The sequence below is a fragment of the Salvia hispanica genome, chromosome 5 (assembly GCF_029641045.1).
Source record: "Salvia hispanica isolate PSC_SH4W2 chromosome 5, Shi_PSC_v1, whole genome shotgun sequence".
NCBI lineage: Eukaryota > Viridiplantae > Streptophyta > Magnoliopsida > Lamiales > Lamiaceae > Salvia > Salvia hispanica.
Window position 1 is genome coordinate 40,042,995 of NC_142696.1, and position 15,399 is coordinate 40,058,393.

Below are 15,399 nucleotides of genomic sequence, written 5' to 3' on the forward strand. Positions count from 1 at the left end.
CTGTCACATCCGGATTCGCGTCATCTACAGTACATGCAGCAGGTGAGAGATGCAGGGGCGGCGTCATAAAATGTCCAGTTTGCCCTTTCAAGCCCTAAGGGTGTTATGGTCCGAAAAAATAAGGTTTGTGATTATATATTTTGTTAGATACATGTGGTTTGATTTTTTTTTTTTGTTAGGGGTATCTGGTGAAACAAGTAGGAAAGTTAGGGCCCTCTGGTGCAGTTCACTCTAAAAATAATTTAAATGAGTATGAGAAATATATTATTCAAAGTTGTTAAAAAAGAAAACATAGCATGTTATATGGGATTATATGCATGCTTAGTAAGCATAATAAGATAACACAAGATAATTAATTAGAGTAAGACGTGCTTTAAGATAAAAATGAGCTTTAAGTGCCTAACATGAGGATAAAGTAGGTCATGAAATAAAGTGAATGATTGCATATTTGGTGTTTTGTCAGAAAAGAAAATGACTCAATTTAGTTAGAACATTCCAAAAAAAATACAACTCAACTTAGTTGGAACAAAGAGTAGTACTTTTTATTAGAGGGTAATACTGATGATATATTTCCAATTAAACAAAATGTTGAAGCCAAAAAGTGATAAAAGAAATCATGCGAACTTTGCTTCATTTTCTAAATCACTCTCCCTTTCCCACTCTCTCCTTCCTCCGCTCCTCATTTTTGATCTTCTGCAAATTCATACAATCCCCACCACTCAACCATTCGAAGCTTTGCAGTTATGGTCGATGAACTCGTCAGAGGAAACGTGCTCCAAAACGGCATCGCGCTCGATCGCCCCTTAATGCCATGAATTTAGGTTTCACCGTATTTATTTTGCGACTGGTTTCCCTTTCTTATATTTTCATTTGCATTTAGTACTCCCCCCGTCCCATTTTAAGAGTCCCGGTTTACCATTTTTAGGTGTCCCACTTTAGGAATTCCAGTTAAATATTCCATAAATGGTATTAGGCCCCACATTCCACTAACATTTTTCCACATACATTTTATTATAAAACTAATATAAAAAGGTAGGACACACATTCCACTATCTTTTTTCACCAACTTTCCTTTACATTTCTTAATACCCGTGCCGAACTCAACCAGAACTCCTAAAGTGGGACGGAGGGAGAAATAATTATTGGAGCTTAATTTGAAAATTTCTAGGAATTTGTCTACTGATTTAGTGTGTTAAATTCGAGTGCATCTTCATCTGTGCCAGATGTAATTGCTGCTAACTGTGGGATTTATTTGATTCTATGTAGATATGGACGTCAAATATAAGAGTTACCTTGATGAATGGGAATTGGACCCGAGAGTGAAGTACGTTTTGGTTGAAAGCAGCTCATCTCGCGCATTCTCAGTAGGTCACAGAGCTGCTTTTTGCAATTTTACCTCAATCATTCTAGGAACTCGAGTCAATTCAATAATAGACACTTTTGAATATTCTTGGATCAACAAAATGTATATGGCGTATATGTTTTCACTACCTCACTGTTACACATTTTAGAAGATTATTAGTACTACTATGATATTCATGTATGGCATAAAGCCCCATAAATTGAGCAAACCCAAGGGCTAAAACCCCTACTCGAAATAAGAAGGCAAAAACAAAACACTCAAGTAAAATGACAGATTTGCCCTCGCCAGAGCCCTATATTTACACACCACCACTTTAATTCCGCATTTGGATTTGCCCTTCATTTTCACTCTTCTTCTCATCAAATTCCTTAAGCGCAGTCCTCCATTTAAAAAATGTCCCAAACAAACCCTCCATCTCCTCCAGCGTCTTCCCCTGCGTCTCAGGGTACAATGCGTAAAAAAACAGAAATGCCACCACCGCAACCCCACCGTAGAGGAAAAACGTCCCTCCAAATTTAATCGCATTATGCAGGGATATAAACGTCATCGAAATCACTCCGCTGGTGACGCGATTCACTGCGACCGCTATGCTCGCACCCTGTGCCCGCAGCCTCAGAGGGAATATCTCCGAGGTGTAGACCCACGTGATGGGCCCCATCCCGATGGAGAAGAACGCCACGTAGGTTAAAACCATTGCTATGGAGAGCGCCAGGGCCCACACCACCTTCCGATCCGAGTGGTCAACAACGGTCAGCCCGATCCCGAGCGCCATGCTGGACACGATCATCCCTGCCACGCTGGACAAAAGCAGCGGCCGCCTCCCGACCTTATCCAAATAGAAGGTTGCGACCAAGATAAAGATCGTCTTGGTGAATCCGACGGCCATGGTGGCGAGCAGCTGGTCGGTGTCGGATTTAAGCCCGGCCTTCTTGAAGATGTCCGGGCCGTAGAGGACGATGGAGTCGATGCCGCTGGCCTGCTGGAAGAAGTGGATGCCGGCGCCGCAGATGAGGATGTGGCGGACGGCGGGGGTGGGGTGGAGGAGGAGCTCGCGCCAGACGCCGCTGCCGTGGCTCTTTTTGGAGACGGCCACAACGTCATCGGTGCAGTGCTCGGGGATACCGGCGGCTTCCTTGATCTCGGCGAGGCGCTGCTTGGACTCCGCGAGGGAGTCGGAAGTTTTGTCGAGGACGCGCTTTGCGTCACCGAGGCGGCCCTGCATCACAAGCCAGCGAGGGGACTCCGGCATTGCGAGGACCCCGATGGCGATGAATACGGCCGGGATGCAACCGATTCCAAGCATGAGTCGCCATCCTATGTGGGTGGGGAGCTTTGAGAAGCCGTAGTTTGAAACATAGCCGAGTAATATGCCTGTTGTGGAAAATTGGTAGTTTTACAATCCGAAAAACTCCCTCCGTCCACAAAAAATAGAGCACAATTATTCATGGAAAGTTTTCAACAAATAATAACCCTACACATCATTCCACTAACATTATTCTCACTTACTTTTTCTTCTTCTCTCTTACTTTTTTCTCTTCTCTTTTACTTTACCAATTCTACATAAAAACCCGTGGCATACACAAATTACTCTATTTTTTGTGGACGGAGGGAGTAGAACAATGTATAAGTATCTTGATACGTAATTAGTACATAAAAATAAGACCTACATTTTACGAATATTTTAAATCGAATTTCTTTTGTAAGTCTTAAAATTCACATCAAATTAAAATGAGATTTGAATAATTGAAAGATAAGAGTTAGTAATAAAAGTTTCCATTGGTAATGACTACTAAGGTATACATGAAGACGTGCACGCGTGTCTTTGCAAGATGTGGGTAGATGATTAATTGGACCCTTGAAATGCAGAATTTTCTTCGATTTAAAATATGAGGCTAGAAAATATGCCTCCTTTTCCGGATTTAATTGACTCAAAATTGGAATCTTTTGTGATATTTTTTTCGACAATGAATCATTTTTAGTGTATTTAAATTATTTAATGCATTGAGAAATATGCAATCTTGTCATCTAGTTTAGTCATCGACAGGCTGAATAAATTAGGTTTACAAAATCTTTCTAAAAGCCTAAAACAATTGTAGAAAATCAAACAAATCGTACTCCTACCTTGATTCGTTGAATATTCTTCCGTGAAATAACCGGAACTAAAATAAAATAATCTCAACTCATTGAAACTTGTCATAAACATAAATATACACGTATGATTGTTCCTAAAATTGTATAAATATCAACAAAAGTATATGTATTACATAGTACTCATCATAGACAAGATATACCAACTATTTTAAACATATATATAAATTGAATCCACTATTAATAATTAAATTGTGCTTCGGCAACTATTTTATTATAAAAAAACTGTTTAACATTGTCCGTACTCACAACAAAACCAATACGTATATTTAGAAATTGAATATTAAATATTTTCTAAAAAAAGAAATTTAACGTTCATATTTAGAAACCAATATGAAATAAACTAATCTTTAGTTCTGTAACCTTTCAAAATTCGTTTGTATGGAATAGTATATTTTTCAAATGACTGATGGATATTTTTTCCGTTAGAAGTAAATCAAAAATCTTTTTAAGCTCGTCTTTCCTAAAAGAGTTGTATACTTTTCTCTATTAGCATATTAACTAAGAGTAGTACTAATAAATAGACCAAACCCAAAACCTTATTTACTTTGTCACGTTGAAAATTTCGCTAGTGTACTCAAATTAAACCCCAAAATAGTACTAAAACAATTAGCAAAAAAAAGTAAATGAAAGAGTTACCAAAATTGATGAAGACCTCCGGGAAGGAAGAGAGGAAGCCGCGGGCGGAGGCCGGAGCGACCTCCGCCGTGTAGACGGGCGCTATCATGAGAGCATAGCCGACGCCTATGCCGGCAACGAAGCGGCCCACCATGAGGAAGCCGTAGTTGGTGGCGAATCCCATGAGCAGCGCGCCCACGAAGAAAATAGCTCCGGCAAAGACGATTGTGTAGCGGCGGCCCAGCCAGTCGGAGGTCCGGCCCGCGGCGGCGGAGCCGAGCAGCGAGTAGACATTGAGAATTCCCATGATCACCTCTTTTTGTACGTCATTCATAGGTATTTCTTTCTTTATGTAGATTATGGCTCCACTCATTACTCCTATATCTGCATGTAGCAAAATATTTTTATTAATTTTGTTTGTGAAAAAAGCAAAAAATTAAGTATTGTAGTAGATACTGCAACTAATTAATGAAGAGAATTTTTGTAAAGGAAATTGATGTACCATATCCAAGTAAGATGGAGGTCATGGAGGCCAAGAAAGCACAAGCCAAAGCATATTTGTTTCTCTTTGGTTTTATGGGTGTGGGAAGTTGGGATTCGATGGCGGCGGCACCGTTATTCTCCGGCCTCTTTTCAGCCATGAGAGTGGCGGTGTTAGATGGGGTACTTGAAATTGGAATTTTGGTGGTTAGGATAAGAGGCTTTGGTGTGAGTGGTGCATGTGGGATGGATTTATATAGAAGAGAGAGAGTGGGCAAAATAACAATTAATTAAATCAAACTTTTAAGTTTTTTTAACTATTTGAGCTCAGTTATGGCACAAGGTCAAAGATCATTATAGCCGATTGTTCACGTCATCTATCAATCCTTAATGAGATTTAGACGAGACTCTTTCTTGGACTTGTTAGACATGTTTTTTTTAAATAATTTTTTTTATTAATTTTGTGTCGATTGCGTACATTAATATATTGACTTCGACCAGTCGACTACATTTGCAGTGACTTTATTTGGGATGTTACATAATGTGATTTTGAATAAGATGAACTTTGGAGCTGTATTCTTCAATTCACTTTGTCATTTATTATAAATGTAGTAGTTTATAGTTCATCTTCACAGTGAAACTTCTAGTTTTTTAGATTAATTGAAATATGCATCTTATTATCAAATTGTGCAGACTGTGACAAAAAAAAGTGAATTGGGTGAATTAAAACTCCACTCTTATTGGTTGGATACGCATCTTACGAATTAAACTGTAGATCACACTTCGTCCAATAAATTAATTTATAATTGCAGTAGTATTATTATGAGTCGGTAGATCAATCTAGCTACTTGATCACTTGTTCATATTTTACTATTGTAAAAGTGATTATCATTTAGAACTTTTATGTGACATTTTCTGAAAATATATCTTTTCAAAAAAGATTTGGACATATCTAGAAGTGTAATATTCTCTTTTAAGCTTTGGTATAGATGTTAAGAAACATGTAATTTATTAGTAGTAGTATATAATGGAAAGAGGAATTTCAATATTTTTGTTGATGATATATTTATCCAAAAAATATTAAAGATAATTCATAAAGTTTGGGATAGAGCCATAATAAGTGGGGTATAAAAGTATATGAGGTCAGTAATAAGTTATGTTGGAATTTATATTTTATATAGTGAATATCTGCTTGGATTACTCTTCCGATCACATCCAATGGCATAATAAAAGTTTTCCTATTGATTTGGCAATCTTTTTTTTCTGGTATGAAAGAAGTAGCTAGGACCAATCTCCTCACTGTGGTAATCCCTCTTGCATTTCCTCTTATTATAGGATGAAGATGATTCACTCACCAGTCTACTCGAGCAGTAAGAGCAATTGCTAAGAAGGCATTTCTTTATTCTTTCACAACAACCATGGCATGAGATGTATAGGATTCATCTTTTTCACTCACCGTGAACAGGAAAGGACAGTGTGGCATACTATTCTATATGATGAATGTGCAGCTAGGAGAGGTCTTTACTTTCAGACTTGATGAAAGATGTACAAGGATAATAAGGCGATTTACTAAAAGAGATTGACCTTTTGTTCGTACGTAGGGTTGAAATTTTAGTTTAAAACGGTTGTTATTGGCTGAGTTAACTTAAACTTCAATGCAAACATTTGATATTATATTTAACTTTTACTTTGAATGTATACATATAATTTTAAGTCGTTACGTGTCATCAAATCTCTCTCTTTAGTGACTAGTGACTGTAGGGATGGCAAAATGGGTAGCGGGTAATGGATTATTCCCATTTCGACCCGCTACCCGTCGGGTATTGGGTACCCGCTACCCGAGGGTAACGGGAAACGGGGCGGGATCGGGTAGTGTGTTTTAGAGTTTTGCGGGTACGGGTATACCCGCTACCCGCGCGGATATATCCGTTAGTCCCGATAATACCCGATATTATTAGTATTAGCTATATACAATCTTTTAATACTTTATGGAATCTAAAAGTTCTAAGAGTTTTTCAAAAATGTTTTTATATTTCAGCAAACACACATTTAAAAACTCACCAGAACTAGTTATAGAGTGTTCCCTCACTTTTATTTTCAATCTATTCAAAGCATACAATCAAAATTGATACAATAAATTTTGGTTTGCATTTAGTTTTGAATTTGGAATTTAGAAATGTGCAATTATATATTAAAATATACAAATATGAGTACATATATACTGCCATCATATTTTGATTATTTTCAGTAAGTACGAGACTAGAAATCACCATATTTGTGCATAGTTGATAGTTGGAATTTTTGCATGAAGATTGAAGAACAAATTAAAAAACAAAAATTTGAATTCACAGACAACAATCTCAAAATTCATTACTATTAAAAAAAACTCAAAGCATAAATATTACTCCCTCCGTCCTGGATAATTCGTCCCAGTTTTCCATTTTGGTCCGTCCCATATAATTTGTCTCATTTCACTTTTATCATTTTAGGTAGTGGATCTCATATTCCATTAACTCATTCCTACTCACATTTTAATATAAAACTAATATATAAAGATATGACTCACATTCCACTACCTTTTTCAACCTAGTTTTCATTACAATTCTTAAAACCTGTGCCCGGTCAAAGTGACCCGAATTATCCGGGACGGAGGGAGTAATTGGTTTCATGAACTCAACCTTTGGTTTGAAGAACTTTTTTCACGATTGAAGGGGGTCATACTCAACATCCGGGTTTCGGATTGGATACGGGTACCCGCAATGTCGGGTACGGGGTACTCGACACGGGTATCGAGTAATCCCGATATGTTGTGGGGCGGGTATTGGGACAACAAATTTTGCAGAAATCGAGTATGGATATCTGATTTGTTGGGTGCAGGTACCCGCGGATAACCCATTTCGCCACCCCTCAGTGAGTAAAAGATCACTGCAAGAAGATTATAACTCAATGTAGTAATTAATGAAAAAATGACGCGGCAAAAAGTGTAAGCAAACAAAAGTACAAAACCGTACAGAGGCCGTTCTACCATTTTTTTGGAATATAATTAAAGTTTAAAAATATAATTCTATTACTTATAAAATTATACTCAAACTCAAAGATAAGATCTTATTAGAATGCACTCGAGCCTGTATAATGAGCAAAAATGTAAAAATGAACTCTGAGTCTCTGATCATGAAAATTAAGATCAATGCTAATATATATTGTTACCAATAAACTATAAACAATTATTACTAGTATTAGATAAGTTAATGAAAAGAAATTAAAGGTTCATTGTGATGTTAACACTACAAATTAAGATGTGTGCTATAAGAAACTAGAGAACAAAAACTAGTCCCTCCGTTCCATAAGACAACTCACTCTTTCCTTTTTAGTCGTCAGTCTTACGTGAGTATGCATTTTCCGATTTTAAAAATTATTTTCTCTATAATAAAGTGAGACTCATTCTTCACTAACAATATTATAATTAATTTTTCTTTTCATTTGTCTCTTACTTTATTAATTATGGATTAAAACATGTATCCGATCAAAAGTGCATACTCTTATGGAACGATGGGAGTAACTATTTGTACTTAACCCCTAAGGTTTGTACACGTGATGTATTTTTAGGAGTTTTATTTTGAAAAATAAATTAGCTATCACTCTAGGATAGTATATCAACTAATAATCGAATGTCTATCATGTTTTGAGATTCTTTTCTATTTTAAAATTGTCAGTGTTTTAAAAATTAGATCGGATCGATCGGTTCGATCGGTTGGACCGCGAACCGGTAAGTAGTTCGGTCCGATTTGCTCATATAAACTGTCTCTACATTGAGCCGCCTTGAACCAGTGAAATCGGCCGGTTGGACCGGATGAACCGCGAACTCAGCGGCGGAACCAGCATAGGCCAGGCGGGGGCTTGCCGGCGCCGGATCCTATAACCTCGCCGTGGCCGCCCCACCCCGCTCAGAAAGTTTGAGTCTGATTTCTGGAGAACTATACGTCGTGGGAGACAGGGACGGATCTAATGTATATTTAGATGGTGCAAATGCCCCACCTCAATCTCCAATATATACACACACATATAAATTAAAATAATCTAATACTCACATATTCACATAATTTGCCCCCCTTCATTTAATAAAATAAAGATTTACTTGCCCCTCACCTAAACACCGCTTGCACTAGAAAATAGGGGAGACCTAAGGCCCAAATAAAAATATAAGTATTATAAATGTAAGCCCCAGAAATTTTCTTTTAAAAAAATAACTACTTGTGTTCCTTTTGAATACAGCCGCAATGACAGAGGCCCTCTCCCAACACCCAAATTTTTTCTCTTATTATTATATTTTTATATTTATATGTAAATATTTTTGCACCTCCTACTACAATTTCCTGGCTCTGTCCCTGGTGAGAGAAGACAGGGATAATGAATCGAGTTTTAAAATGTAAACTAGGGAATAATGATTAAGGCTATAAAAATAGACACCTAGAAAAGGTACTCCCTCATCCTTTCTAGAGCATAGCACGTTTTTCTATGTTTATAGCTATTTACTTCTTCTAAAAGAATTTAGAAATTTTGTACCCGAATATATATAAAAAAGGGTGATCAAACAATTAAATTACGAGTGCAACAAATTGAAAAATTAGTCTAATTCATAAAATGTTGATCAAATTTGACAACTTAATGCTTAGAATTTCATATAATTAAAACACTGAAATCAAGAAATTTATTAGTTTGGAACATATATTTGCTTGTACTCCTATTTATCAATCTAATGTGTTAAAATATATAATTAAATATGTTTAAATCTGCACTTTTTAAAATTAATGAGATGATCAATAGTTTAGAGACGGTAAAGTTTAATAAATCTTGCTAATTTCCAGTTAAATCTAGTTTTTTTAATATTTAGCCTAGGCTCTATATTTATATATTCAATTAGAATTGCACATATATTATGGTAGTGATTTGCAGATTTTGAAATGAGATAGCTAGGAATTTGGTTGAGTTTTGTGATGTATAATTGTGTGAATTTGAGAATTGGGATATAAACCTGTAAACACATTACATAAAAAATTAAATATTACTCTCTCCATCTTTTATAAAAGTTCACATTTATTGTCTTGGGATGTCTTTAAAAATAGATCAATTCTATTTAATGAATTTTTTTCCTCTCTAATGAGATGGGTCCAATTCTCCAGTAACAATTTTTCAATCACCTTTTTTTTATCTCTATATTACTTTATTAATTTTGCACTAAAACAAGTGCTCTTTCAAATGTTATCTGGAGTATATTTAGGGATGGAGGGAGTATTATTTTTATAAAAAAATTCAGCCCCGGCTTACTTAAATTTCTGGTTCCGCCACTGCGCGAACTGGAAACCGGTTTTCAAAAAAATGCTTAAAAACTTTGTTGTCTAGGAGGTTTGAACCCAAGACCTCTTTTCAAATTAGTAACACCACCTATACCACGCTGCCACAATACTTAGAGTGATATGACATGAACATTAACTAAATTTATATATTAAACATGATAAATTTTTATTTACACTAACTTATAATCCAAATTTAATAAATAATTATTAATTATATTATCTATAACTATATTTAGCACTCACTAAATTTTATTATTATTTATATATAATCAGTTATATATAAGGTTTAATATTTTTATATATTATTAATTGCATTTTGTTATTTATTGAATCTTAATGTATATAGTATGCATTTACATTATATATATATATATGTTATATTATTGCTTCAAACAAAACATATTCTGAAAAAAAAATGAACTTTATTTGTTTTTATCATAAAATATCAACAAAACTTCAGTATATTTAAAATATATTTTTTTATAAAAAATTAGCATAAATTTAATATTCAATATATTTTACTACTCCCTCCGTCCCAAGATAAGTGACTTGTATTCCTTTTTCGGTGTCCCACTATAAGTGACATATTTCCATTTTTAGCAAAAAGTCATCTCTCTTACTTTATTCTCCACCTACTTTATTATCTCTCCCCTCCTCTATTTTTCCCTCTCTCATACTTTACTCTCTCCACTTTAACTTATTTAAATATCATTCCTTAAATCTCGTGGCCAAAAGAAGTAGGTCACTTATCTTGGGACGGAGGGAGTACTATTCTTTGTGTAATATATTTTTATATAAGTATACATAATGTTTAAATGTGTTTTAGTGATAAATTATTAATTACATTTATCATTCATTATTTAATATATATTTTATATACTATATATAATTATATATGTTTATAATAATATTCCGTTTCTACCAATGGTTCTACCAGTGAACCGGTTGAATCAGTAAACCAGTGACGACGCCGGTTCGCCAGTCGGTCCGGTTTTAAAACATTGAAAATTGTTTTAGTGTACCTTCATTAATTAGTTACTCTGTAGAAACAATGAAAAATGAATGAAAAATGAAATGCGTGAATTTTTAAGATTTATATTGATAATTAACAACCTAAATCACGGGCAAACACATATGACGTTAATCATGAGGGCTTAAAGTGTAGCTAATTTGTTGATTCAAAACCTTATTCAATTTTTTATACTACTATTTTATATGAATTGCAAAAAACATAGTAGTACTACTTCTTAACTTATATGACGTTTCATTGATGCGTATAATACTCCATATTTAGGACAAAGAAAAGGGAAATAAAACTCGAATTTGTCCACGTATTTCAGTAGCTAGTTATTGTCACCTAATACCTCAACTACATGAAAATGTTAACGAACAATTAGATCAATCTTTTTCTTCATTCCTTTTTCTTTTTCCTACGTAGCAAAATAGATTATGTACTTTATTAGAGTGTGATATATGTCTATCCAAACATATACGATGTAATAATTAATTTTAGGTATATGTTTCCCATTGCAGTAGATCGGCCTGACCAATTTAAATTAGTTAGTATTTTAATAAATCCATTATGAGAATATATTTTTTCTCTTTTCGTAACCTTAACTTTTATTGGGATTAAAGTTTAGATTTTTATACAAATATTCATATTTATGCGTGTCTGCCAAACAAATTGACAACTAACTAAAAAAGAATAATGATGTATTTTGGCACTCACATGATAAATTTGCACTTTGATTGATTTTTAATCATATGTTTTTTTCTGTAATTTTAGACATAATAATAACGTATGAAAAACTAAACCATTGGGGAAATGGTTGAGTTTAGTGCTGAAAACGGCGTGAAATTAAGCTAAATAATGTAATTTATAATCAACATAAAATTAAGAAAAAAAAGTATTAATTTGAATGCTAATTCCATGCTGATTTTCTAATAACAACGTGACAATGATATTCTTTGGATATTATTATATCAATATATATCAAAATTCAAAAGTGTGATGCAAATTGTAATAACCAAGCAAACTGTAGTTCTATCAAAAAATGACATTAACTCAAACAAGATAAAAGAGTAATATATCAATTGCAGCCTTATAAATAGTCCTCCCCAGAGGCTCTCCTTTGCTTTTTTCATTTTGTATATTGTAGTAGTAAAATTCCTGCTTGATATATTTGAACTACAATTTGACTACGAAAGTACAAATATGCAACTAGCAAAACATGACAAATTTATGCTGCTTGACAAATAAAATATCGTTTTCAGTCACATAAATATGTTTCCAGTCTTAATTTTCTTTTGACTTGTATAAGCTTACTCAGATACTCATAATATTAAAAATTTAACACATTAAAAACTTATAAGTCACTCCTTACGTTGCATTGTTTACAACACATTTATTTTGAGTACTAGTATTGAAAAAAGTTTTAAAAGTAATTTAAATTAGTACTCCATGAGAAATATATTATTCAAAGTTGTTAAAAAGAAAACATAGCATGTTAGTATATGAGATGATTTAATTGTTATCAATGTGCCATGAAAATAAGGCGCGTGAGTATTATACCGGAAAAAAGTAAAATATGGAGTATTCATTAAATTAAAGTAATTAATGAAATCGTGAATACTTTTTATCGGAGGGCAATACTACTGATATAATTAATTTCCAATTAAACGAAATGCTGAAGCCAAAAAGTAAAAAATCTAACTAAAAAAGGGAAGCAATATATTGATGGAGGAAATTAAGATTTTGGGAATGACGTGAGTTTTAATACGAAATTGATAAAATAAGAGAGAGATTAGAAAAAAAAAGTGATTGAAATATTGTTAGTAGAGAATGAAGTTCACCCTTTAAAAGAGAAAAACTTGCCGAAGATGAAAGTTGAGTAATTTTATGAGATGTACCAAAATAGAAAAAAATGACTATTTTTTTAGACGAATGAAATAATATTTTTAAAGAGAGAGACAAAAATCATCAACTTCTATTTTTATTTTTTTTCACGAATCATTATTCGGTTTGTGATATTGTTGATCCCATTATCCAATAATATATACTTCAAGTATTTTTTTTTTCTCTCTCTCTTTTAAGTATTTTATTAACTCAGTATTAAAATATATATCATGTACAAAATCTTAATTTTGAGGATGGTAGGATTAATAACCTATTGACGAAATAAATTCGTCTCAATGAAACACTAGGTCTCAGGTTAGTAAGCTACAACTGCTACCAAAAATAGTTGAATAAATTCAATTAATTATCACTATACATTTTAAATACCATACCAAATATTGATAAGTAGTTATCAAACGGTGCTTGGTTTAGTCTCGGAGTCAATTCCACGCGGGTTTGATTTTTCAAAGTGTAATAGTAACATGTGAATTGTGAATACATTGGATAGCAACAGCTTGACTACACCCCAATTATTGAACACAAATGAGTCCACAAAATTGGGTGTCCCAATCTGATTTATGGGCCTATCATTTTTGACGTTTCAATTCCAAAATACTTGCGGAAAAGAGTTTGACACGATGCTATGTCTGAAAATTTAAAAATAATTTCATAGAATTGTGTAGGAAATCTCATTATTATGAAGACAATCCAAAAGTGAAAATAGATCATTCAGGAAGAGTACTTCATTTTGGAGGACTTTTTCTTTCAAATTAAATGGGGTCATCATTTTCGAACTGCTACTGAAGTGTTTATTTGAAAAAAGAGGTTTGAAAATAAGTTAATGTTATTAGTTATTAGGTAAATAGCTAGACATATTCAAGAGGATTATAATTGGAGTGAGCCCGATCACTTATCTCCACTTTGCTAACGAAATAGTCATTTCCCCCTTTGAATACCAAGATCCTTCGTGATTATAAGAAGTTCTTGAGATGTTTTGATGTCGAGGTTGAATGTTAATTACCAAAAATCAGCTCTAATTTCAATGCATTGCGAGCAAAGTTGGGTGGGACAAATCAAAATCTCCAAGCTACCTTTTACATATCTTGGTAATGGTATCCCTCCTCACGCAAACTCACGAAAGATCAACAACTGGAAGCAAATTATTGAGAAGAGGCGTGCTCTCTATTTTCAAAAGAAATGTCAAGCTCTTTGTTTCCTAAATCGAAAACTATCCTAAATTGAATATGAAATTTATATTACATACTAGTATATTTTTTTTATATACTCTAGTTTATTTTTTCTATGTATTTTTGGATTGTGGGGAATGTATGTGTGTATGTAGAGTATTGTGTGTTATTGAGAGTTTCCCAAATTTAAGTAATTATTTATACTTTTAAATATTTTATTTTGACAATAAAATTTAAATTGTAATATTGTGAATGAATGAAATCACAATTCAATCCCAAATTTAAATACTATATTAGTATAATACAAATAGTAAAGTTGGAATTGTAAACTACTTACTACTATAATTTATAATACCTCAAACTCTCAATTCTACGGTCACAAAGTCACCAAAATTAGTTCATAAAGTCATGAGTGCGAGTCCATCACAATCAAACCAGAATCTACACTCCATCCATCTTATCAGTTTGCTAAATTTTAAAGCATAAAACGAATATTCAGAACATAATTATTTATTTAATTACTGTAATAATGCGCCAAAACAAACCTTAATGAATTGCTACCTCATATCCCACATTAAAAGTCACATTTTGTCATTTTGATCGTCTTACAATAAAAGTTTTATTTCACTTTTAGGGCATCCGCACCACGTCTCGATGCGGGCTCTATCTCGTCTCGGAGAGACGAGACCCCATCGAGACGGCGATGCGGGATGCGTCTCGTCTCGACGAGACGAGCCATCTCGTCGCGTTTCGCGCGAGGAAGAGGCCGGTCTCGAGCTGGCGAGCCACGCGCGGGGGCCACGTGGCGCGCGCTGGCGGATGGCGTGACGCCCACTCGCCGGCCCGCGAGTGGGCGTCGGAATTATGACGTCATAAATTTATTTATTTTTTTAAAAAAATTGAAAATTCAAAAAAAATTATAATTTTTAATTATGTATTTTTATTATGTATTTTTTTTTTAATTTTTTAGGCCTTTAACTTGTAATTTTTATTTTATTTAATTATAGTATTTTTTAATTATGTATTTTTTTAATTATGTATTTTTAATTTTTAGGCCTTTAAATTGTAATTTTTATTTTATTTAATGAAGTGTGCTTTTATTAATTGAATTTGTTGGAATTAAAAATAAAAAATGAAATTGAATGAATAGTTAAGGGATGAGATGGTTAAGAGATGGAGGGATGCAGGTGTTGTCTCTTAGTTAAGAGATGGGGTGGAAAGTACAGTGGGGTCATGAATAGTGAAGAGATGAGACAGTTAAGAGACGGATAAGAGACAAGAATGCGGATGGTCTTACCATAAATGGTAAGTTGGTCTCATATTCCACTGACTCACTTTATTCACATTTAGAAA

The 15,399-nt window shown here is 33.8% G+C and overlaps 1 protein-coding gene across 1 annotated transcript; it reads right to left on the minus strand.

The window, feature by feature from the left end:
• Positions 1 to 1,423: 1,423 nt before the first annotated feature.
• Positions 1,424 to 4,850, minus strand: LOC125188739 (polyol transporter 5-like). The gene is made up of 3 exons (XM_048085765.2): positions 4,632 to 4,850; positions 4,151 to 4,513; positions 1,424 to 2,734 (listed from the first exon to the last, which is right to left on the minus strand). Exons 1-3 carry the CDS (start codon positions 4,768 to 4,770, stop codon positions 1,677 to 1,679), a joined length of 1,560 nt encoding a protein of 519 aa, XP_047941722.2. The 5' UTR covers positions 4,771 to 4,850; the 3' UTR covers positions 1,424 to 1,676.
• Positions 4,851 to 15,399: the final 10,549 nt, after the last annotated feature.

Bases quoted from the DNA above. Each gene is read 5' to 3' on its own strand.
- LOC125188739 (XM_048085765.2), bottom strand. From the start codon at position 4,770: ATGGCTGAAAAGAGGCCGGAGAATAACGGTGCCGCCGCCATCGAATCC. The intron at 4,514-4,631 runs GTACATCAATTT...TGCTACATGCAG, and splicing joins CTCCATCTTACTTGGATATG to ATATAGGAGTAATGAGTGGA. The intron at 2,735-4,150 runs GTAACTCTTTCA...TTTCCACAACAG, and splicing joins GGAGGTCTTCATCAATTTTG to GCATATTACTCGGCTATGTT.